Source organism: Pithys albifrons, chromosome 6, assembly GCF_047495875.1.
Source record: "Pithys albifrons albifrons isolate INPA30051 chromosome 6, PitAlb_v1, whole genome shotgun sequence".
NCBI classification, from domain to species: domain Eukaryota; kingdom Metazoa; phylum Chordata; class Aves; order Passeriformes; family Thamnophilidae; genus Pithys; species Pithys albifrons.
The window spans coordinates 28,360,049-28,382,499 of NC_092463.1; the positions used below are offsets into that span (position 1 = coordinate 28,360,049).

At 35.5% G+C, this 22,451-nt stretch overlaps 1 protein-coding gene across 5 annotated transcripts in view; it reads left to right on the top strand.

Annotated features, from left to right (window-relative positions):
• The window catches only part of STRN3 (striatin 3), a 64,052-nt gene extending 44,426 nt beyond the window's left edge, over positions 1-19,626 (top strand). For all 5 annotated transcript variants that reach the window (XM_071557984.1, XM_071557983.1, XM_071557985.1 and 2 more), the window contains 9 exons: positions 3,129-3,262; positions 9,357-9,532; positions 9,661-9,708; positions 11,440-11,561; positions 13,075-13,242; positions 13,499-13,639; positions 15,517-15,624; positions 17,735-17,821; positions 17,933-19,626. In XM_071557984.1, the coding sequence (XP_071414085.1) occupies positions 3,129-3,262; positions 9,357-9,532; positions 9,661-9,708; positions 11,440-11,561; positions 13,075-13,242; positions 13,499-13,639; positions 15,517-15,624; positions 17,735-17,821; positions 17,933-18,102 (1,154 nt within the window). In that variant the 3' untranslated portion in view covers positions 18,103-19,626. The remainder of the gene's footprint in view (positions 1-3,128; positions 3,263-9,356; positions 9,533-9,660; positions 9,709-11,439; positions 11,562-13,074; positions 13,243-13,498; positions 13,640-15,516; positions 15,625-17,734; positions 17,822-17,932) is intronic.
• Positions 19,627-22,451: the final 2,825 nt, after the last annotated feature.

Below are 22,451 nucleotides of genomic sequence, written 5' to 3' on the forward strand. Positions count from 1 at the left end.
TGAATATTACCAAGCCATAATTTTCTTGTGGGGGTATAAAAGGTTTATGCTACACTTTAAAATATTACAGTTCTGAGATAGTGGTTGGTAATTTTGTTTTCATCTAGAGAAGAAAGTGTTATTGAGCTTACTTTGTAATTTTTTCTTGAAGAGGGTTCAGGGAGGAGCTGATTCTGACTGGCTGGGAACACATACCTCTAGAGGGGGTGGTGGTGGGTTGTTGGGTTTGTTGGGGTTTTTTCCCTACTCTCAGGTGGTTAAATATCATGAGAAAAATTTTATGCTGTGATTGCACTTGATAGTTTTGGCCATTAGAATGTAGGGGTTCCATTTCAACATGTTGCATGACTTTCAGAATCAGGATCAACTGCAGCATGATTCTCCATCCAGTGTGTTGTACAGAGAATTACTCTATGCACTGGTTGATTTTTCCTTTCTAAGATCTATAGATTGTGGAAGTGTCAATCTACAGATTGACAGAAAAAAGTATCAATAGCCAATTGCTTGGGTATTAACAGCTGGTTTTGGTGTAATACATATTAAGTTTGTGGTAAACAAGATTAAGATGTCCCTGTCATATATAGTAGACAGCAGCCTCTATGAACATACGTATCTCATCATAGATTAAAGCAGTTTCAGTTTGTACAAATATTGCTGCTTGATTTTGACTTAATTGTGTATGATGTCAAGAGCTTGAAGGTGAGAAGTGCTGGCTAGGACTGGCTAAGCAAACATTTAGTAATACCATTTTATATTTCAATATTTCAGTATTCATTTCACCTAGTTCCACCCACAGAAAAATTTGTACTATCACTTACATTTTTACTTTACATTTATTGATTGTAACCTCATTAAATATATAAAATATGATATGATATATTGTGCTGTATGTTAGAAAAATACTTGTGTTTTTTTAAAGATAAAAAGCATTAAAAAGTAATTTAACTGTCATTTGCATATATCTATTGATGTTTTATTTTTGATATGCAGAGATGTGGGTCTTTATTTTTAGTAGCTGTAACATGCATCTTTCATTGTGTTACTATTCTGCCTTTTCTTTTTACAAAACCAGCTTACAACCAGTTTTTAAACTTCTCATATGCCTTATTTTAAAATAATAAAATGTGCAAATAAATTATACAAAGTATGTGGACATATTGACAACTTTAGTATCAAAATAGTCTTCTAAATTTTGGATAGCATTAATTTTGAACCTTTAAGCAAAGAGATAGAACATTCAAATACAGTTTGAATTTGTGGTATAAGCTTTTAATGTGCTAGTGATTAATTTTTAATACAAAGCATAGAAAAGGTGATCTGTTAAGTTCAGATAACATAAATTTCACACATAATTAGTATGACAAGTCATGGGGCTTACCTAAACATTGTGGGCCTATCCTGAATATCAAAAAGGAGTCACAGGAAAGTAAACAGGTGTTTTGTAGGAATATGGCTCTTCAAGAGATATAAGTGGTTTGTAATAGACTGTCAAATTGAGAGTTTTAGTAAAATGTTAATGGAAATTAAAAGCTTATTCGTACAAGGGCATGGTAAGCCACTCTGGGCTGTTAATATAATGCAGCATTCTTTAAGTCAGGACCTCTGTATGGATTGTGGATGTTTTAAAGAGAGATTGTGCATAGGTGGAATATTATTTGCTCTTTTTATTCAACTGTAGGAGCAGCAGTCATTATTCCTACATGGATTATATTCTCAGATTCTCACATACGGTTATGTTGGCTATACTAATAAGGTTACTTCTTAATAGGACAGTAGTTCTCAAGCATTAGAACTTGTTTTATTCTTCAGCAGTGGTTTTTTTCATCTAGTTGAACTGGCTCCTTTTTACATAACTATAGCAATGATGCCAGACATCTGTATTACACCTGGTCTTAGTTCCATTTTTTCAGGAGGAGTGGAACAGAACTAGGTTACCATTCAGATAGCAGCAATATGAAATAATGAAGATGCATGTTCAAAACAGCAGTATGTTGATGGCTAGTCTTGTTGTTTGGAACTACTTTTATAAGACAAAGAAACAGGATATGGATGTTTTTCACATCTGGAAACTTTATTTTCTCTTGAGTTTCAAGGGTTTTCTGAGAGGATTAGAAACAAGGAATGGTGTTGAAGTGAGACCACAACTCTATGCCAGATCAGTAAAATTCAAAATTCAACCATATTTAATTTTTCAAGATGTCAAATATCATTTAACAAATTTTGCAGATACTTGTACTTAGCTCACACATAGCTTATTTTTACATATTCTATTTAAAAAGTGTCTTAACTTTGTCATGGAAAGGAATACTAAGAAGTAAAAGCAGCTTCTAAATTATGCTGAAGCCTTCATTCCTATTCCTTACTGTTAAATTGATATTTGTGGGTAGATAGAGATTCACAGAATTGTTGAAGAGTGTAAAGAATAGGGGTGAGTGTTTGAAAATTTGCTGTTCAGATGTGAATTTATAATGAATGGCTATATATAACTTTTATTTTTTCTAAATGATAGTTAGCAGAAAAATTACATTTTAATTTGGGGAAGGCATAGCTAGCCAAGATAAGTATCAGTTGAGTGTACTTTAAATTAGTTTCTCTGCATAATTTTGGATTCTAAGAGATGAAATGAATGAATAATAGATGTTCTTATTTTTTCAGTCATCTGAAAAAAACTCAGAGTAGAAGAGATGTTTTGCAGGAGTCTTGTGTTAGAGATAAAAATACTTAAACATGCAAACAGAGATACTTGACTAGTATAAAGCACAGAGACTTATTTGTAAGTGGATAGAAGACGGTGAATAAAATAAATTCTTAGCTGAGAATTTGAAACCTGGGATGTACATTTGATGTTGCAATGTAAAGTAATGTCAGTCAAGTCACTTGTCAGTATTATTGAACACCTCTGTGAAGGAAGTTGAAATCAAATGACGAAGCATGATTTAAGAATTGTGTATATAATATGTGTGTGTGTTTGCACATGTGTGCGTGTCTTCATGCTTTTGTTTTAGTTGGGGCCGTACATAGTAGTTCAGTTTTAAACTCTGCTTTGCTGTTAAGTGATGAATAATGCTGCTTTTCATGAGTTTGAATTATTGCATTGAGACTTAAAGAAACTGTTTTGTTCTTTGTAGCTGAGCCAATAACGTTTCCACCTGGAGGAGGCAAGTCATTTATTATGGGTTCTGATGATGTGTTGTTAAGTGTACTGGGCCTTGGAGACCTTGCAGACTTGACAGTAACAAATGATGCAGACTATAGTTATGATGTAAGTGCAATTTTATTTTAAAATTCTTTATATAGTTTCCTCAGTAATGGTTGGGTCCCCTCTCCTCCATCCTGAACGTTGCAGATGTAGAAAACAGAAGTTTCATTACCAAAAGCTCCTACTCAGGAGGAGAGAGCACCTTCTGAATGAGTTAAGTAATTTGGGGAACCAGAATTGAGATGACATGTTTCTTTTTGGTAAATAATTAAATTCCAGTTTTGTTACTGGGAGAATGTGCTATGACATAAAATATGTATTGATGTCTTAACATGAATTTGAGCAAAAATAGCAGTTAGACACTGAAATGGAGTATTAAGTTGTAGCATAAACCACAAATACTGATATTAACTTATTTCTATGCTGTCCCTTTTGTGATTATGTAGTGTTAACAGCAGAGACTACATGTAGTATTTCAGATGTAAGCCTTTATGGGGTATTTTTATTATTATCCAGAGTGCTCTGACATTCCTTTGACTGTGTTCAATAAGCTGCTACCAATAATATTAAAGGAATTTTTCATTGGTTAGTAAATTTGGATGACTGGTTAGGGAAGTGTTCAGGTAAGTTTTGCATGTGGTATTGTATTTAAAGTGTCTTTTGGTATTGCCTTGTTGGTTGTGTTGTGTTGGGATTTTTTTCTGGGTTGGTTGGTTTGATTTTGGGTTGAGGGTGGATGGTTGGAGTTTCTTAAATTATGGACAGTAAAGTTTGTCTCTGATTCTCTAACTTTTGAAGTTAGATATATGATGTTTATACTGGAAACCATTACTGAGAATTTCATTAACATCTGAGAATCTGCAGAGTGAAGAAATAAATTGTAGTTTTTTAGAGAGTCTGAAAATACTTGTGTATGACTACACACCTATTTTTTGATCTTAGTTGTCCTTCAGCATTTATAACTGGTAGGATTATTAATTGCTGTAATGAAGTAAGCTAATATTTAGGTTTCTCCATTGTTTCAGAGTGTTACGTTACATAGTTTGATTTCCGGAATAACAAATGAAAATATTAATTATCCATCCTATTTCTGGACTGTATAAAAATAAATTATAGACCTTTTTAAAGTATTTTGAGTACTTTGTAAATTTGTGTAATGAATCATCCTGTTCACAGTAGAGAATATTTTACAGGTTCTCTTTCATTTTACATGTCGTAAGGTTTCTAGGAAATCATGTATCAGGTCCAACTTTCTCAGTATTTGCCTTCCTTTTAGCTAAATCTTGTGTGTAATCGCTGCTAAAGTATGTCTGAGTTAAGGATCATGTATGGTTTTTTAGAAAATTAGCACTCTTTTTTTTTTTTACAAAGTTTCAGTGAAATCTGTGAACAAGTGAAGTTCAAAGAAAAAAATTCAAAAACATCAATTCTAAATGCCTTAAGGCAGCTTAAATTTGAAATACACAGAACTGGATGTTCCTAACTAGTAGTAAATTCCCCTGGAAATTACAAAGTTGAATAGTTTGGGAACTTGTTTTACACAGTACTCTGTTTACTTGGTTCTAACTTCTAAAATGTTTCTGTCTCCAGGTTCATCAAAGAATTAAGAAAACTGTGTTTTAATGCTAACTTTAAGAAGGAGAAATATTCATTTTAAAGCAGTGTGGAATCTCAAATCATGCTTATGAACTTGGCAGTTGATTTGTAAATTTTTCCAAAGTGTTTTTCCCATTTTACTGACAGTAATTATGAGGCATCCAAAACCTGACTGGTGTACTTTCAGTGGTGAGGCAGCTACAGTTGTGAGCTTAGATCAAAAATTGGTTTTGTAGTTGCACTCAATTTTAGATATGTCCCATTCCCAATTTCAGAACTTTGGAGTATCAGGATCTGCTGGGTCATACTTCACCCTTCATTAAATTTACAAAGGTAGCATGGCAGTATTTGCGTCTTGAGGCACATGTTCATACCGCAGAAATTGTGGATACTTTTTTCTTTTAAAAATCTGAGATATTTGTTAGACATCCTACTTTCTTCTGCCCACCAAAATCCCAAGTCATCCTGTATGCTTGAAAATTAATGCATGGACTAGTTAGTGTGATGAACCTTCACATTGGTCTGTATTTTGCATGGCTTCATTCTTGGTTGGCTATTTTTAATGTAATGAAAATGATTGTCAGAGTTGCAATTAATAGCATAAATTTCAGTATCTGTAAAACTCTCATATTAGCAGAATACTTTATATCTCTATTATAGATCATTATTATCTGTTGTTCTCCAATTAGCTCTCTTTTGAGAATTCCTAGTAACAAGTGATTAGAAGGAACAAGAAGTTCCTGGGCTAGTATGATAGCAGTCTGGGAGAACAGTGAGGTGCATCACTGTCTTGCACTTTTTTAGTTGGTTTTAGCTTTTGTCAAGACCAATACTGAGCTAGAAGTGTCCTAATTCAAAAGAATGTGATCATTAATATGTTCTGATGCCATAATGGCAAATATATGCCATACTTATTTCTATGCTGAAGAGATTGCAAGAATGTCTTTTATGTGTAAAAGAAGGAAATTATTGCATCTCCTTTAAGAATCCTAATAGTAATGGGAAAGTTGGGCTGTAGAGGATGGCCTGTGAGAGACACTTGGAAGCAGTCCTGGTTTTGAGGAAAACATCATGCTTGACTGCAAGTTGTGACTTTGCAGTAGATTACTGTCTTTTGCCAAGTACAACTTCTTTATTAAAGTGTACAGCCACTTTGCTTTCCGAGATGAAGGAGTATACACCATGAGCCCAGACTAAACTCGGGAAGCATTACAATGCATAATATGATTGACACTTAACTATTCAAACTGTTGCATGAGAATCTATGGTACTTGTGACAAACATGACAAAACAGTGTTTATGGTGCAAAGAGTGGTGTAGAATAGAATTTGAAGTTGCCTTTGCCCTGGGGAGACTTAAAGCAGAGAGTAAGCGATAAATACATGAGCATGAAATACTTCTTGAGCTAATAAGGAAGGCAGTACCTCATGCATTAGTTGAAGGTTCGAAGGTGTTAAGTGATCCTGCAGAGGAAGTTGGTCTTATTGCTTTAGTCCAGTTGAATTTTCAAAATTTTCACGGAGACCCTTCATTAGAGGCTCTTTAATTTCAGCTTGGTTTGGGAGGTGTGTGGAAAGAGGCTATTTCATGCTTTAATATCTGGCATTTGCAGGAGACAAAAGATAGAAGTAAGTTTTTGTTATCTTACTGGACCATTCACCAAATAGAAATGAGATGTGATTGACCATAATAGTCACTTGGTTTCCCTGCTTCCTGTCCAGTCCTCCTTTCCCAGTACTCTTAGGATAAATCTCCTGTCTTTTAAAGCATAGCTGAAAAATGCATAGTGGCTTCTGACTTCATGTGTCAGAACAGACAAACTTAAAGTATCAAGTTACATGGGTGGCAGAAATTCTTTTTAGTTTTTTATTTAAAAAGACTTCATCCTGTCTTGAATTTGAAAGAGACTGAAATTCAGATGCTATTAGTTCTTCATCACAATGTTTGTTCACATTGAAAATTCCTTGATAGTTCTTAATTTCTGAAGTTGTTTCCACATAACTGTGGGTTTGCAGCACATTAACACCTTGATATGTCACACTTCAGAACACTGATATACAGTGTCCCATTTTGCTTCTTTTCCATTATACCTCTGGTGTGTTTTACATCTCATATTTACCCTTTGTAATCCCTTTTCTAAGTCCTTGACTGTGTTTTTTCTGAGGTGGGGTTGGGTTATTTGGTTTGGTTGTTTTTTGGTTGGTTTTTTTTTTAAATATACTACTTGTTAGCTTTTTTCCTTAGCAATTGTAAGAATCTCTTTAAAGACATGTCAGTTATTCCCTTACTCTTACAGTAAGGATGTCAAGATTCATCAGAAACATGAATGGGGGGGAAGATTTAAACAAGAAAAAATTAGTTTATTTATAACTAGATTTCTAAGAGGGTGTATGTGGTGCCTTCTAAAAGAACCAAGTTGTTCCAGTCTATTTTTAAAAAGTTAAGACTTAAAACTGTACTTAAAATGGGAAATGTACCCTTTTTTGTAACTTACGTAAATTCTGTACTTTGCATTTTAGTAGATTCTTGTGTACTGTGCTGAAAATTAAATTACCATTGCAACAGCCCTTTTAACAACAACAACAAAAAAATCTTTTCCTGTTTTGAAAATTAAGGACCACTGTATTCTTGGTTTTCCTGAATGACTCTTCATCACAACTGTAATAGAAATTCTTGTGATGTGTATGCAAAGAATTGAGAATCTTCTGCATAATCTGGGACGTAATATCATGTGCTAAAATGAAGCAGTACTATTTCAGATTTTTAGCTTTAGTTTCTCTAAAACTCTGATTGCCACAATTACATGATGCAATATGAGATTACTAGGTGGGTGAATGCATTATGTAATTAGGATTAAAAATACCAAGGGACTCTATTTTCTAGAAGAGTACCATTTTTTCTTTCTTTTTTCTCCCCTTCTCTTGCTAATTCGGGGAGGCAAATAAATATACAGTTTGGTCTGAAATCTATTAAGTTCAATGCAGAACTCCAGAATTTCACTCTGCTCTGTTTCCTGAAGCAAGAGATTATTCTTTAAATGAAGCTTATATATAATATGCAGTGTAGTACTAAATAACTTAAATATCAATACAATTATTGCAATATTCACTGCACTCTGAAGTAGGAAGATTGCAAAGAAAATTCTTTGTTGTTATACATATTTCTTGATTGGTATTTAAAAGCCTGTAAAAATTAAGGTTACATACCTGGTATAACAATTTTCTGTGGCTTGATTTTAATTTGGTAAAGTTTGCACTTAGGACAGAATTTTACATTAAGGGAAGAGCAAGTGTCTGCACATCTACGACTCAGAACAGTGAATTGTCTGAGCCTATTTGTTTTGTATGGATAGAACTGATTTCTGTTTGAGTGAGTAGTGGTAATTCAGTCCAGGTTATAGATTTAGTCCAAGAATACTTACTACAGTAAATGTTACATTATAATCTCATTTTCAGTCCTGACAGATAGAAGGTACTAAGATTTTATTAGCTTTGGGAGATTTTGATCTCTTGTTAGAGTTGCTGAAGGTAGCTTGGGATGCTGAGATATTCTGGCCTACACTTGAGAAACATGTTTTTAAAATTACATGGTGAATAGATAGTAGTGTGTAAGGCAGAGGGTAGGATTAGTCATTCATTCTTAGTTTGTTAATTTTGGTTATCTAATTAAAGTCAGTTTTCCAAACTCCCTTTAGGGGAAGAAAGAAGTACTGGGACATGTATTTCTCATGATGATGGAGTCTTAGGATGGGATGTTGTCTTTTAAGGGTCTACTCTTTGCATAAATATAAGTTGTATTCAAAGCTCTAAATTAATCTCTTGCAATCACTAGAAGGGCTTGAGGTTTTCTGGTAACTCTTTTGAGTTACCTATAATTAATATTAAGCAGTTGTAATAATTATATTTTAGCCTAACAGTCTATAGCTTAAGAATATGAATTGGATGTTTACAACATATATAAATGTAGAGTTGGCACATACTACTTTACAAAGCAGCTAAGACAAATACGTATTGAATTTCGATAACCTAGTTCTGTGTACACACCTTCACCTGTAGAAGTATTCAATAATTACTTACATTTCCTGTAAATCTCAGCTGAGTTACTCATCTGAGGAAGTTCACTCACTAAGCACCTGAAGTTCGTTTTTGTTGTGTTTAAGTGATAAATGAGCTTTTGACTGCTGCATTCTCTTCCTGGGGTGCAGACAACATGATAAGCATTGAAAATTTTTCTTTCTTCAAGGAAGAAGAATTAAAATACTATTGTGCATTAAAACCAGTTTTTGAAAATCAAAGCCGTGTATTTAACATTACATTCGGTTCCAGACTGGGACAACAGAAACAAGTACAATAGAAAGATTTGCTGCCTGCCTTGTGTGCGAGACAGGGAGTTACAGATAAGCATATAGACAAATCAGTAGATAAATGCAAACTCAAGATTGAACATGTATTAGCTGAATGAAGCATAGCATGCTTTCCTAAAACACAAGGGGATATATATATTTAAAATACATATTTTGAAATCCAAGATAAAGTTACTCCTTTCTTTTTCTTCTTTTAAGTTGCCAGCTAATAAAGATGCCTTCCGAAAGACATGGAACCCTAAGTATACTCTACGCAGTCATTTTGATGGAGTGCGAGCATTAGCTTTTCATCCTGTAGAGCCTGTGCTGGTTACAGCCTCTGAGGACCATACTCTAAAACTTTGGAATTTGCAGAAAACAGTTCCTGCCAAAAAGCAAGTATATGGGTTTTATAAAACATCAATTGTGTTTTAAATGCCTTTGAAATTGATTAAACTCTTCTATTTTCAGAGTTTTTCAGTAGAGGTTTCATGTAGTGTAATAATTGTTCTTTCTCTTTCAGGAGTGCCTCTTTAGATGTAGAACCCATCTACACATTTAGGGCCCACATGTAAGTGTTTGACATTATTCAGGGTTGATAAATATATTGTTGTTATCTCATATATTCACGAGAAACTTCAGTGTAATAGCCACAAATCTGTTCTGTTTTTACATTGTATAGACAAGGTGCATTATACTTTGTAAAACAGATTAATACTGAGTCCCTGTCACGAATTACACAGTGCATAACACAAGAAGAACAGAAAGTGGCAGATGTGATTAGTTGCAATGGGAAGAATTGTAAGGGATGATAACGACATCACCCGAGACATGTCTTGGAATGTGGATTTTATATGTAAGCTGTGAAAAAGATAAATAAAGTAGACCTTACTAGTCTTAGTATCTTCAGTTATAGGGCTGAGTCTTCATGATTTTTAAGGTTGTGTTAACTGCTTTATTGCTGCCTGAGTTTCACTTGCTAATTTTGAATTCTGCTTTCTTTCAATAAGAAGGCAAGGCAAAAATATGCAGTCAATAGCCAGAGTAGTTTGAATGTACCTTGCTTATATAAGTAAAGATCCAGTCTCCAACTCAGTTAGCAGGTAAGCTTCATAAGAGTTCTTTGATAAGCACAGAAGTGGATAACACTTCTTGTGCTCACCTCAACAACAACAACAAAAAAATTTGTAGTTTGTATTAGGAAATTCACACATTCTATCGTCACCATCCTCCTTTCCTTAGGCCATGTCACAGAACATAATATATTACTTTTTGTTTATTAGCTAAAGTGTAAAACTCTTTTCCCCAGGGTGGGGTGACTAATTTGTCCTCATGTTGAAATATGTTCCTCTAAGGGATAGAGGGTTACTGACCAGTTGAATCCTCCTTCAGATCTCTTTCTCTGTCTAAATTTGGGCTATTATTTGGATATTTGCTAGTGAATACCAAAAGGTGAGATTTGGGGAAGTTTTAATACAGAACTGATGCCCACCCTGTGACTTCCAGTGAGATATAACAAAGTAATTTTACTGGTTTTCCTCTCAGGAAAGCATTGAGCAATATTACCTTTCAAGCCATCTTAATTCTTCACTTTGCTAAATACATAGGTGGATTCAGCCAACAGTCTTCCTTTTCAGCATCCTCAAATATGTAACTGTAAATTGCTTCTCTGCACTGCTGTATATCATGAGCGTGGCCTGTCAAGTGACCTGGGTGTCTAATTTTGAGGACATGGTTCTAGAGTACAGTTAAACCTGTCTTAGTAATGTCCAAAGGAGTACATCTGCTTCTTCCTTGGGCTACAACTTGTGCTTGTCTGGTATCACAGCAAACAGGTTGAAGAAGTTAAACCAGTAGAAGTCTAACCTTAGCCAAAAGGTACAATTACTAGGATCAATTCTCTGAACCAGTTTACCAGGGCATAGGTTACTATCCATTTCTAAATGTAGGTTGAGAAAATAGTTGGCAGGGGGCAACTACAGTCACTGATTTCAACACAGCTAGACCATTAGATTGGCACAGATGCACTGTAAACCCCACTATTTGTAGATGTACTTATTCTGAGAAGTAAGGTGATGGTCTTTGAATTGCTTGAATTTGCATAGTTTTAGGTAATTTCTTATAATTCTTTTCATAGCTCTTGATACAATTTATTGATACTAAAAATGCTTTAATAAAATTATTTAAGGGGTTTTTAACTGCTTCATCCAATCCAAATGTTTTTTGAAAATGGATAGCCAGATATTCACTTCTATCCTTGTAGGCAATATCAATCAACTTCTTTTTCTCTGTCTCCCAACAGTGGACCTGTATTGTCACTGGCAATTAGTTCCAATGGAGAACAGTGTTTCAGTGGTGGTATTGATGCAACCATCCAGTGGTGGAACATGCCTAGCCCTAATGTGGATCCATATGATACCTATGGTAAGTTTCTTTTAAAAGATAAACAACTTATGACCATTGTCTTCAAAAGTAATTTTCTGCTTGACGTAAATCTGTTTTCTAGAGCTTTTGAGAAATAGAACTTTCATTTATCAGCTAAACTGTATGTTTTCAACTTTTTGTAGTGATAAACATTAGTTATTTATTCCCACTTGCACTGCTGATGTACTTTGTGTAGAACTGTAATAGGGAGACTTTGCAAAACCTGAGAATTACACAGTAAAGTAAAAGTGAGTCATAACTTATTTTTGAGAAGTAAAAGATTTTAAAGCAGAATTCCAACTTTTGAATGATTATTGATTTCTTCTGATAGAAATTTACCAGAAAGCTAAGATAAGTGTACTCAAATTCTATGTCCTGTGTTTCTGATTTGCATCTCAGTTCCCTACCTTTTTACATGTCTTTAATTTTAAATGTCTCTAAATAACTGGTAGCTGCTTGGAAAACTTTACATCGCTCTTCTGCCATTGATGGTGATCAGCATTTTGCCTTTTCTATAATTCTAAAGGCGCAGATCCACTGCAGTTTGAGTGGGACAGAGGCAAGAGTTCTTCCTCTCTCCCTCCTGTCAATGTAACAAATGAGCTAATACAACACTCGGGCTGCATTACCTGTGGCAGTGAGAGGAGGTGCTGTTTTGCACTGATTCAGGACAAGCACTATACCCTGTTCCTTAAAACCAGTATATTTGCCAACTGTGCCTCTCTGCTAAAAATATGTTCAATACAGTCCAATCACTAAAAATAGTCCATTTTGCTCATGCAGGTAGGATTGTTGCTGTAATTTTTATGAGCCTCAGACAAAACTGCCTCTACTCAAGTGACAAAGTTATTGTTGAAAGAGAGAGCTCTAATAGGATGTGTTTCCTTCCTAAAGCTTATTTGCAGGGTCTAGGGTTGTAAGACCAACTTGTTTTTAGCTTTTTGCAAAACTAAATTTTAGTGATTTACTGGCTTTATGCCTTTTCATTTGTCTTTTATTCCCACTTCTCTGCTTAAAGTCTGGTACAGAATAGATTTTAAAACCCTCTGTAAAATACTACTATAAAGTATGAAGGAGATGAAAATAAGATTTACAGTTCCACAAGAGAAATGATCTTGTTTTAATTATTAGGGTGCTTGAGAGTTTTAGACCATACCCTTGTGTCAGCACAGTATGCTGAGTAAAAGCAACATTAAGCTCTTAACAGATCAACCGTCTTTAAGATGTAGAATTTGGAAGGAAGAAATAAGAGAGGAGATGGTAACAAGAGTGTGTAATTCCATAAAAAGGGAGATAGTTTTTGAGTTGTTTGTTGGTTTGTTTTGGGGGAGGTTTGTCATTGACAGGTTTGGTAGGGGTTTTTTTTGGTTTGAGGGGTGTTTTGTGTTTGTTTTCTGTTTGGGCAGGTGAGATATACAACTGCTTTTTATGTGGAACTTATGTTGAGATACAAGAAATACTTTTTTAATGTTTCTTCACTAAAAAGGTGTCATTTCTGAACTTTTTTTTCCAGAGCCAAACGTTCTAGCTGGCACATTAATTGCTCACACAGACGCAGTCTGGGGTCTTGCTTACAGTGGTGTAAAGAATCACTTACTCTCTTGTTCAGCAGATGGCACTATTAGGTTATGGAACCCACCAGAAAAAATTCCCTGTATTTGCACTTACAATGGAGAGAAAGGTAACTTTTTGCAGTTTTTTTTAAAATCATGAGGCAGCTGATGATGCATCCAGGCTCATTATCTCAATTTTTCCAAACTAGGTAACAGAGCTAAAAGAAGAACTTTTAATAAAGTAATCATGGTGCTGTAGCATTACTTTAAAGAACAGGGCAAATTTCTACTTTAAAGTATGAGTATAAAATAAACTAAACGTTTCAACTGTCAGACATTTTAAAATGATTCATTCTTTCTAAAGCTATGTTTCTCTCTTTCCAGAGCATGGCATACCTACATCAGTTGACTTTATAGGTTGTGACCCTGCTCATATGGTGGCATCTTTTAACACTGGCAGCACAGTCATCTATGATTTAGAAACATCCCAGTCAGTGGTAATGTTTTCATCACAAATAGAATCTGGTAAGTTGAGCTCTACTATAATATATACCCATCTTGGATGAGGTACCTATGGTGTTATCTGGTGCCTCTGATACAGTGTAGTAGATGAAAAAGTTTTGCTCTTCTTCTGCATCATTCAGTTTGAAAGATGCTTAAAGATGAATGAAATGAACAGGATGGAAAGGTGAGTCAGCTCCTCTATTCTGCTCTTGTGAGATGATGCCTGGAGTGCTCCATCCACCTCTGGGGCCCTCAGCATAAGAATGTGGGCCTGTTGTAGTGAGTCCAGGGCAGGGCCACTGAGGTGAGCTGGAGCACCTCTCCTGTGAAGACAGTCTGAGAGGGTTGGGCTTGTTCAGTCTGGAGAAGAGCAGGTTCTTGGGAGGCCTTATTTTGACCTTCTGGTACCTAAAGGGGCCCACAAGAAGCACAGAAAGGAACTTGTTAAAAGGGCATGTGGTGGCAGGGCAAGGGGAATGGCTTCAAACTGAGAGTAGGTTTAGATTCGGTGTTACGAAGAAATTCTTTACTGTGAGGGTGGCAAGGCACTGGAGTAGGTTGTCTGGAGAAGTTATGGATGCCCCATTCCTAGGCAGTGTTCAAGGCCAGGTTGGATGAGCCTTCAAACAACCTGGTCTTGAGAAAGGTGCTTCTACTTATGGCAGGTAGGGTGGGAACTAGATGGTATTTAAGATCCCTTCAACCTAAGCCATTTTATGACTGTGAATTAGTGGGATTTGAAACTAGTTAGAGATAGTGAAAGGAACAGTTACTGTTCTCTAAGCTTAGATGTCTTGAAGTACAGTCTCTGATTTGTATATTAGACAACATTTTTGATTTTATAGCACTGACATGGAGGATATTAAGATAAGTAAATAGGTGAATTAAACAAAATAGTTCAGTGTAGAATTCTGCACAGGTGGAGATTTCACACTTTTCTTTGAAACTATGTAGAAATCCTGTTGCTGCAAATAAGGTTCTAGAAAGATGTAGCTCTTCAGAAGGTAATTGTATGTATCTAAGGGTATGTATCTGATGAAACTAAATGGAAGAGTCTTCTTTTGGTGGAACCTCTGAAAGTGTTTCAGAAGGAAGACCTCCAGTTTCTGGTCATTCTGCTCTATGAAATGCAGTCTAAAAGAATAATGCAAGGGCAAAATTTGCTTCTCCCTTCTGAGTAATCTTGTTTACTTAATAGTTATAGATTTCAACACAGGTTACCAGTCTGTGTGAAAGCTATCTGATAGATATCTTGTGCAAAGCCTGACACTGAAGTAAGAAGGAACATAGCAATTTGGAGCAATACCTTTCCTGGTTTGAAAACTCCTTAATGGAATCAAGAAAAGTTAAGCAGAGATTAAGGGAACAAGTCTGATATCAAGATAAGGGAGTGTTTTTTAAAGAGTATTCTAAAGATTTCTGAAGATATTTTAAACTTCATTGTTTCCTTAAGTTGAAATTAAAGATATATGACAGAATCTAATAGGTTGACTTCAGTTATTTGGATTTGCTGGTATAGTGGAAGGTGTTCTATCTTCCCCCAGCCAAGCTAAATATTTTTTGACGTGATGTGTCCTAAATATATATCGTAGATGCTACAATTTGTTTCTGCTTGACAAATGCCACCCAGCAGGACTTTCTTCGTTGCCTATCTCTCTCAAGAATCTTTCATGTATGTAAACCACTTGTACAGCTTTAACCTTACAGTGTGTTGCCTGAAGACTGCCTCAGTGCCATCCTGTAAAGGAAGAAGCTGTTACTTATTTCTTAAGGAATCCATTGATCCTAAGATATTATTTGCATGATATTAATATGTAATCTAAAGTGTAATGCTAAAATACTGTCCTTTTAAGTTTAACACTTTCTTTAAGACAGATGAATATTTTTTTTATTTTCAGGTGTACAATCAAATAATCATATTAACAAGGTAGTAAGTCATCCCACACTTCCTGTAACTATTACAGCACATGAAGATAGACACATCAAATTTTTTGACAACAAAACGGGTAAGGATAAAGAAAACCTAATTTGTATGTATGAACAGGCAGAGATAGTTGTAAATTAAAGCTGTCTAATTTAGAGCTTCCCTAATTTGTGGAATATGTTTTATGTTTTCCTCCTTTCTTTATCATTTCCATGCTTTAAGCATATATCAGTTACGCTCTTAAACTTTCAGTAGTAAAGAACATTGCTTGGTATCTTTTAAGGCAAGAAATAACCGTAAATTCCTTGTAGTAATGGAATACTGTGTTGTACTTAAGTTGTTGATTAAGTTTATAAAACAGAAAAGGATCTGGAGGAAAGAGGGGAAAGAAGGCTACACAGGAAAACTACACTGTTTGTCGTGACAAAACCATAAGAATTGTAAGAACAAACCTAAACTTCCCATTCATGAAATTATCAGTCAGTTCCTACATGTTATCCTATCAGAGTTGGAAGGAAAAAAAAAGTAAAGAAAAGCTCACTGTAAGTTTAGCACATGTGCAACCCCCCTGTTTGAAGGATGTTTGTCTTGGGCAGAGTGGGGGATGGTGTTCCTGGGGTTTTTGTTTTCCAAGACAAAATGCTGGACAATTTCTTCCCCTTTGCACCTTTCATAAATGTATCCATTTGAATTGTGATCATTAAATGCGTTGTAATGATGGTGCTGAAATTAAGATTTATTACTTTAAAGAAACAAAGAAGTAGAATAAGGAGAAAAATTTTGCATGAACAACTCATTGGTCAAAGACAGGAAACAGAAGGTAGAAGTAAATGGTCATTTTGTGAAATGAAATATTATCAGTATCTGGAGGGGGGATTAGCAATAGTTCAACATAAGGAGTCATCTGGACAGGGAACAGTATATTGGCAGTTAACTGACCTTCACTAATCCAGGTTATTAAACATTGTGTCTGACAAGGAAGAACTAAAGATCTTAATACACTTAAAAGCAGGCAAATTAAATTCCATGTGGATAAATGGGAGATGATATATGTAAGGAAAAATAAACATTGTAATATAAAACAGTAATCACTGGGCTGACTGTTCTTACTCAAAGAAAAACCTTGGAGTTATAAGAAGAGATTGAATGAAAATATCAGTTTGTTGCTTAGCAGTCAGAACAGCAAAGTGAATGTCAGGAGGAAGGAAAGGAATAAACAGCAAAAAGAAACATTTTTAATACCTTTCTATAAATACTTTTGATGAAGTCTCCCTTATCTCAAAAGGGATATAGCCAAATTAAAGTTTTTCAGAGAATGGCTGAGAAGATGATCAAAGATTTTCAGTAACTTTTAGCTTCTTCAGGAAGAATCTTAGAAACAAGACTGATATTCTTCAGGGAGACAGACAACTGGAAAAAGATGATATAGTTTCTGCATGTTGGTCATGGTCTTAGAGGGATTTATATGCTCTCTTTTTCAGCACATGAACTGAGGTTCAGTTGCGAACCCCCAACAGACGATAGGTTAAAAACAAGAAGAGGTTAATTGTTCTTCTATGCAGCTAAATATCTCAGAATTCCTTCCAAAAAAGCATCATGACATGCCAAAAGATGTTATTAAGAGTCCAGGAATGGAGGTCACTGAAAAGAAATGCCATAAGAATAGTTGAATGCAGAGCTAGCAATTTGGTTTGTGACATAGCCAAACAGTTAATTATTAGAAGCTGGAGAGTATTTGGGGCAAGTATCACTTAGAGTTGCCTAGCTTTTATTTTCCTCCCTGGTTTATCACCAATGGCATCTCTCCTAGCAATGACAGAGATAGGTGGACCTTTGGTCTAGCTCAGTAGGTCTCATTTTACAAAGCTTCATCAACACTGTCCTACTGGGCCAGTTACTAGGATAGTTAACAGACTAAAAATTAAGGTTCTCACCCAGTCATTTTAGGTTTGGTCTTCATGGTCGTTGCTACCAGCAGAGAGAGAGTTGTGTGTCATTTACCCTTAGGTTCATACAAGAGTTTGCAGGTGAAACGTCATGATTTCTAATGGAATAGGATCATTCAGATACTACTGGAATCTAAATACACATGCTATCCTATACTGCATTTAATGGGAATGTTTTTGGGGTTTAGTGGTTTTTTTTAAATAAACAATACTTCACAGGAAATTCACTGTTTATTCTGCTTTTAGGTAAAATGATCCATTCTATGGTTGCTCATTTGGATGCCGTCACAAGTCTAGCTGTAGATCCTAATGGAATCTATTTAATGTCTGGAAGTAAGGGATTTTTTCATGCTCTATATACTCTATAAATTTTGCATTTATGATGCACTGAAATGTCTGAAAAATATAACTTTATCTTTCGTTTGTTATTTTTTCCCTAAACAGGCCATGATTGTTCCATTAGGCTATGGAATTTGGACAGCAAGACATGTGTACAAGAAATAACAGCTCATAGGAAAAAGCTGGATGAATCAATTTATGATGTAGCATTTCATCCGTCAAAAGCATATATTGCCAGTGCAGGAGCTGATGCCCTTGCCAAAGTGTTTGTGTGACATAGCAGAACAAACCTGCATCATAGCAGCAGGTCTGTTTGGACAAAAAAGAGGGAATGCGTCACTGCCATCAATTATAAGGTTACCAATAAGACACTACATCTGATCTGCCTGGGTGAAGGCTCTTAAGTGGGGCAGGTATAACTTGATGAAAAGTCACCACATCTTGAACAATGTCAGGCTCATTCATTTAACTGTAATTACTGTATTTGGGGGGTGGGGACAAATACAAAAAAGAAAACCAGTATTTGTAGCCTTGACTGGATATGAACTGAGCGTATGTCTGTTCTTTAGGTGTCTTTAAGCAAACGTGGAGTCTGATCTTACAAAAGACTTTTATTTTGGACTCTGTGTGCTGCCTTAGGGTTAGGAATGTGGTGCTCTTGTGGGGGGAAGTGAGCTCCAAGAGTAGCTTTCTTTTCATCTCTTAGTAATCTTCTGTTTATCAGTTGAATGCCACAGATTCCCCTTTTAAACTTTTATTTTGCTTTAAAGAAAAGGAAATTTAACTTAAAATATTTTAGCATTAGTTGCACAAAATGTTTGGATAAAATTCTAGTTTTTATAAGTCTTTTTATATATTTAGCCTGTCACAACAGTGCTCAAGATTGTATTGATAATGTTTTTCTGCATTATAGAACCCTAAAACACAGAGATCTCACTGACCCGCTGCTGTGTAACCACACTCTTCCCTTTTTTGCCTAATACAGCTCAGCTAAGTCCTTGCTTAAGGATGCTAATTCATCATCATTGCATAACTGTCTTCATAAATAAAGGACTGTAAAATGTGTTCAAATGAAACACAGAGGGGTTAACACCCATGAATGAACTCTTTAAAAAAAAATTAATCTTGGCATCCTATCACTATGTGATATTTTGTACATCTTACTGTATTTACGAGTTTATTTATCAAGGATTACCCATCTTGCTAATGGCCTATTGTTATTTATTTCACTTTTTGTTGGTCTTTATATCCTTTTATGTAGTGTGTTAAAGGGCCCTGTATATCTGTTATGGCACTCTTTGAACAGTCTAAAATAGATGAGTAAATGGGACATTTGATAATCCTAAAGTTGCAAACCAAGAAATTCTTTTTCATCTGGTTAAGTACTTGGAGTGGAGTTGACTCCAAAAACCCGATCTTGTTTCAGAACCTTTGGAGTGAAAGTTATTTTTATTTGCATTTCAAATAGAATACAAAAGTAGTTGATTCAAGATTCATAAATCTGCTGTGTTTTGACTAGTTATTCCCTGCTTTTATTTTATTTTTCAGATGTGCTTCAGTTTATGGTGTAACTAAAAATTTTGTTTGTGTAATGCATGATTAATACAAAAAAGTATTTTTTCTAGTCTTCCACAAAACTTTTCTGATCAGTTTGCGAGTTTTGATGAGTTTTGTAAGGTTTCTGTTTTACAAACTATGAATCAGCAAATTTTTAAGATTGTACCACATAGCAAAAGTACAGCTGTTGAAAAATAATGTATATAAAATGCATATAATAAATATTAAATGGTGTACCTGTATGTTACTGTTGGCTACATTATTTTGTGTTGCACAGTTGGAAAGTGTCATTCTACAAATTACTAAAGTAGGTCTCAATTTTAGCAAAATGACTATTTGTTTATTATGCTTATAAGCTGCTTTGCTTTTGCAAAATTGTAATAGTTGTCTGGATGTCAACCAACTGTTCAGTTTCAAGCAGCAGTACCCACATATAAGAACATGTTTCCACGATGGTTTTAGAAGATTTTTGCTAGAACAAATTGAAAATTGCTAGTGCATTCTTACAGCCTTTATGAGATGAAAATCACAGCAGTTCTCATTATCTCTGAATATGAAGTCATCCTGAAGTGATTTAGGAGCCAGGAGGGTGTACTCTCTTTTTACTTTAAACTGCCACTGAATCATTGTGTTAAATTAAAAAAGAATCAATTTCTAAATGCTTAAAATTTGCCCATATATCAGGTGTTACCTGTCTTTGTCCATTTCTTTACAAGTCTTCCAATAAAGATGATGCACAAAAGGCTGAACTGCAGGTCAACATTTACCCACCTGTAATGTGTCACTTTGCTCAAAATGTATCAGCAGAGGCAGAGTGCCACAATATGAATACTAGATTTTCATGCAAAGTAAGATGTTTAGGTATAAATTACCTGAACTTAGAACATGTTCCTATAAGTGGTTTAACTGCATTGTTCCATGTAAGTTTTGCAGTAAGAATGTATTTCATGCCATCTCATGTCAAGCAAATTAGAATTGAAAAAAAAGGAAAAAGAGGTGCTTGTGGTAGAGAGAATACTGCAGTCATATTTTAAAATTAATTTTGTTTTAGTAATAATGTTACGTTGCTTGAAATGTTACAGTAAATTATATATGAATTTGAGAATTTTGTCCTTTATCATGAAGATTGAGGTGAGGCCTTTTAGTAACTGCTTGTAGGACACTAAGACTTTACTTTTGAAAGTAACATTCAGCTGATTTGCACTTTTTGTTCCTTCCAGTCTAAAGCATTCAACTAATCAACAGATAAGAAAATATTTGAATTTTATTGGAAGTCATTTCATAGTCGCCTTTTCTGAAGCCAAACATTGTTTCTGGCAGCTTTTCCAGACTGCTGCATTTTAATGCTTAAATGAAATGTGATTGTTTAATCAACATTACCATGCATAACATTTACTTTTTTTTTTAATTGTATTAAAATTGAAATGATAAAACCAAAAATATTTGCTTATTTTTTTAATTGAAATCTTAATGCTCATCTTAGTGAACTAATGTGTAGCGGTTCAAATACTGTCATGAGGCTTCACTTATTGAATATTGATGATCTCTAATACGATCTTAGTTTATTTATGGTGTATATCATGATAAAACTCTTTCTTGTGGTTTTGGGTTTTTTAGAACAGAAGAGCTGTAGGACTGGTGATGGGAGGAAATTGTAGTGCTGAAAGAAATGGTTTTATTTAGCAAAAATACCTCAACTTATAAAAGGACTTCCTTCTCTTTTGGAAGTAAGACCCAAGGGACTTGTGCTCAGAACCTGAAAGGAAAGATGTCTAAATGTGTTTAATAATATATTTAGTATTTAGGGTATGATTGATGTTAACAGACTTACTTTCCATCTTGCTTTTTATTGTAGGAACTGTTAAGCAGATGAGTGGTGACTCTAGTCCAGCCTCTTATTTACGTAAATAGCAAATATGTAGGAAAAGGGTGCAGCAAGTCCTGGTTAAGAACCTTCCCTAACTTAGAAATACTAAGAATTTATTTACCAGGAGAAAATGGGTAGGTTTTCCACATGGAAAATCTCTGTGGGCTTTAGGCTGCATTCCTGAGGACTGTCCATGACAACACACTCTGTCCAGGCATGCTGTTATTATTGTGTGCTTTGATTTATTTCAAAACTGATGGCGCTCTGCTCTAGCACTTCCCTTCTCAAATCAGTGGAAAGCCTCTTAGTCACAGTGCTGACTTCTTTTTCTTCTACATAAAAAAGTCATCTCAAACAAACAACAGTTGAGCTACTGGTATGTTGCAGGGAGGGTAAACACATGGATGGGGTGGTCTACAGAAATCCTGGGAAAATGAGTATAGCTTTTTTTCCTCCCATATAGAATACATGATGTGAAAATATGACTGACTTTTAATTTTAGTTCTGTTTCATAGAGCCATAGAAAGGCTTGGACAGTAAAGAACATCTGTTTCCCACCTTGCTGCTACATCCAGCCTGGCCTTGAACATTCCTTCTCCTATCACTACATGCCCTTGTAATAAGTCTCCATCTTTCCTGTAGGCTCCTTCAGCTACTGGAAGGCCTCAATTAGGTCACCTTGAAGCCTTCTCTTTCCCAGGCTGAACAAACCCAACCCTCTGAGCCGTTGCTCACAAGAGAGGTGCTCCATTCCTCTGATCATCGTGTGATCCTACTCTGAATTCACTCCAGTAGGTCAATGTCCTTCCTGTGCTGAGGACCCCAGAGCTGGACGCAGCACTCCAGGTGGGCTCTCACCAGAGCAGAATAGAAGAGCAGAATCCCCTCTCTCAACCTGCTGGCCACGCTGCTTTGGATGCAGCCCAGGGCACTGTTGGCTTTCTGGGCTGCAGGTGCACATTGCAGGGTCATGTCCACTCTCTCACCCACCAGCACCCTCAAGTTCTTCTCTGCAGGGCTGCTCTTGACCAGCATCTTGCACTTGGTCTTATAAACCTCATGAAATTCCCGTGTGCCCACTTCTCAAGCTTGTCCAGGTCCCTCTGGATGGCATCCCATCCTTCAGGTGTGTCAACACCACCACTCAGCTTGGTTACACAGTGCCCACACAGTGCATGTATGTGTGTAAATATATATGCA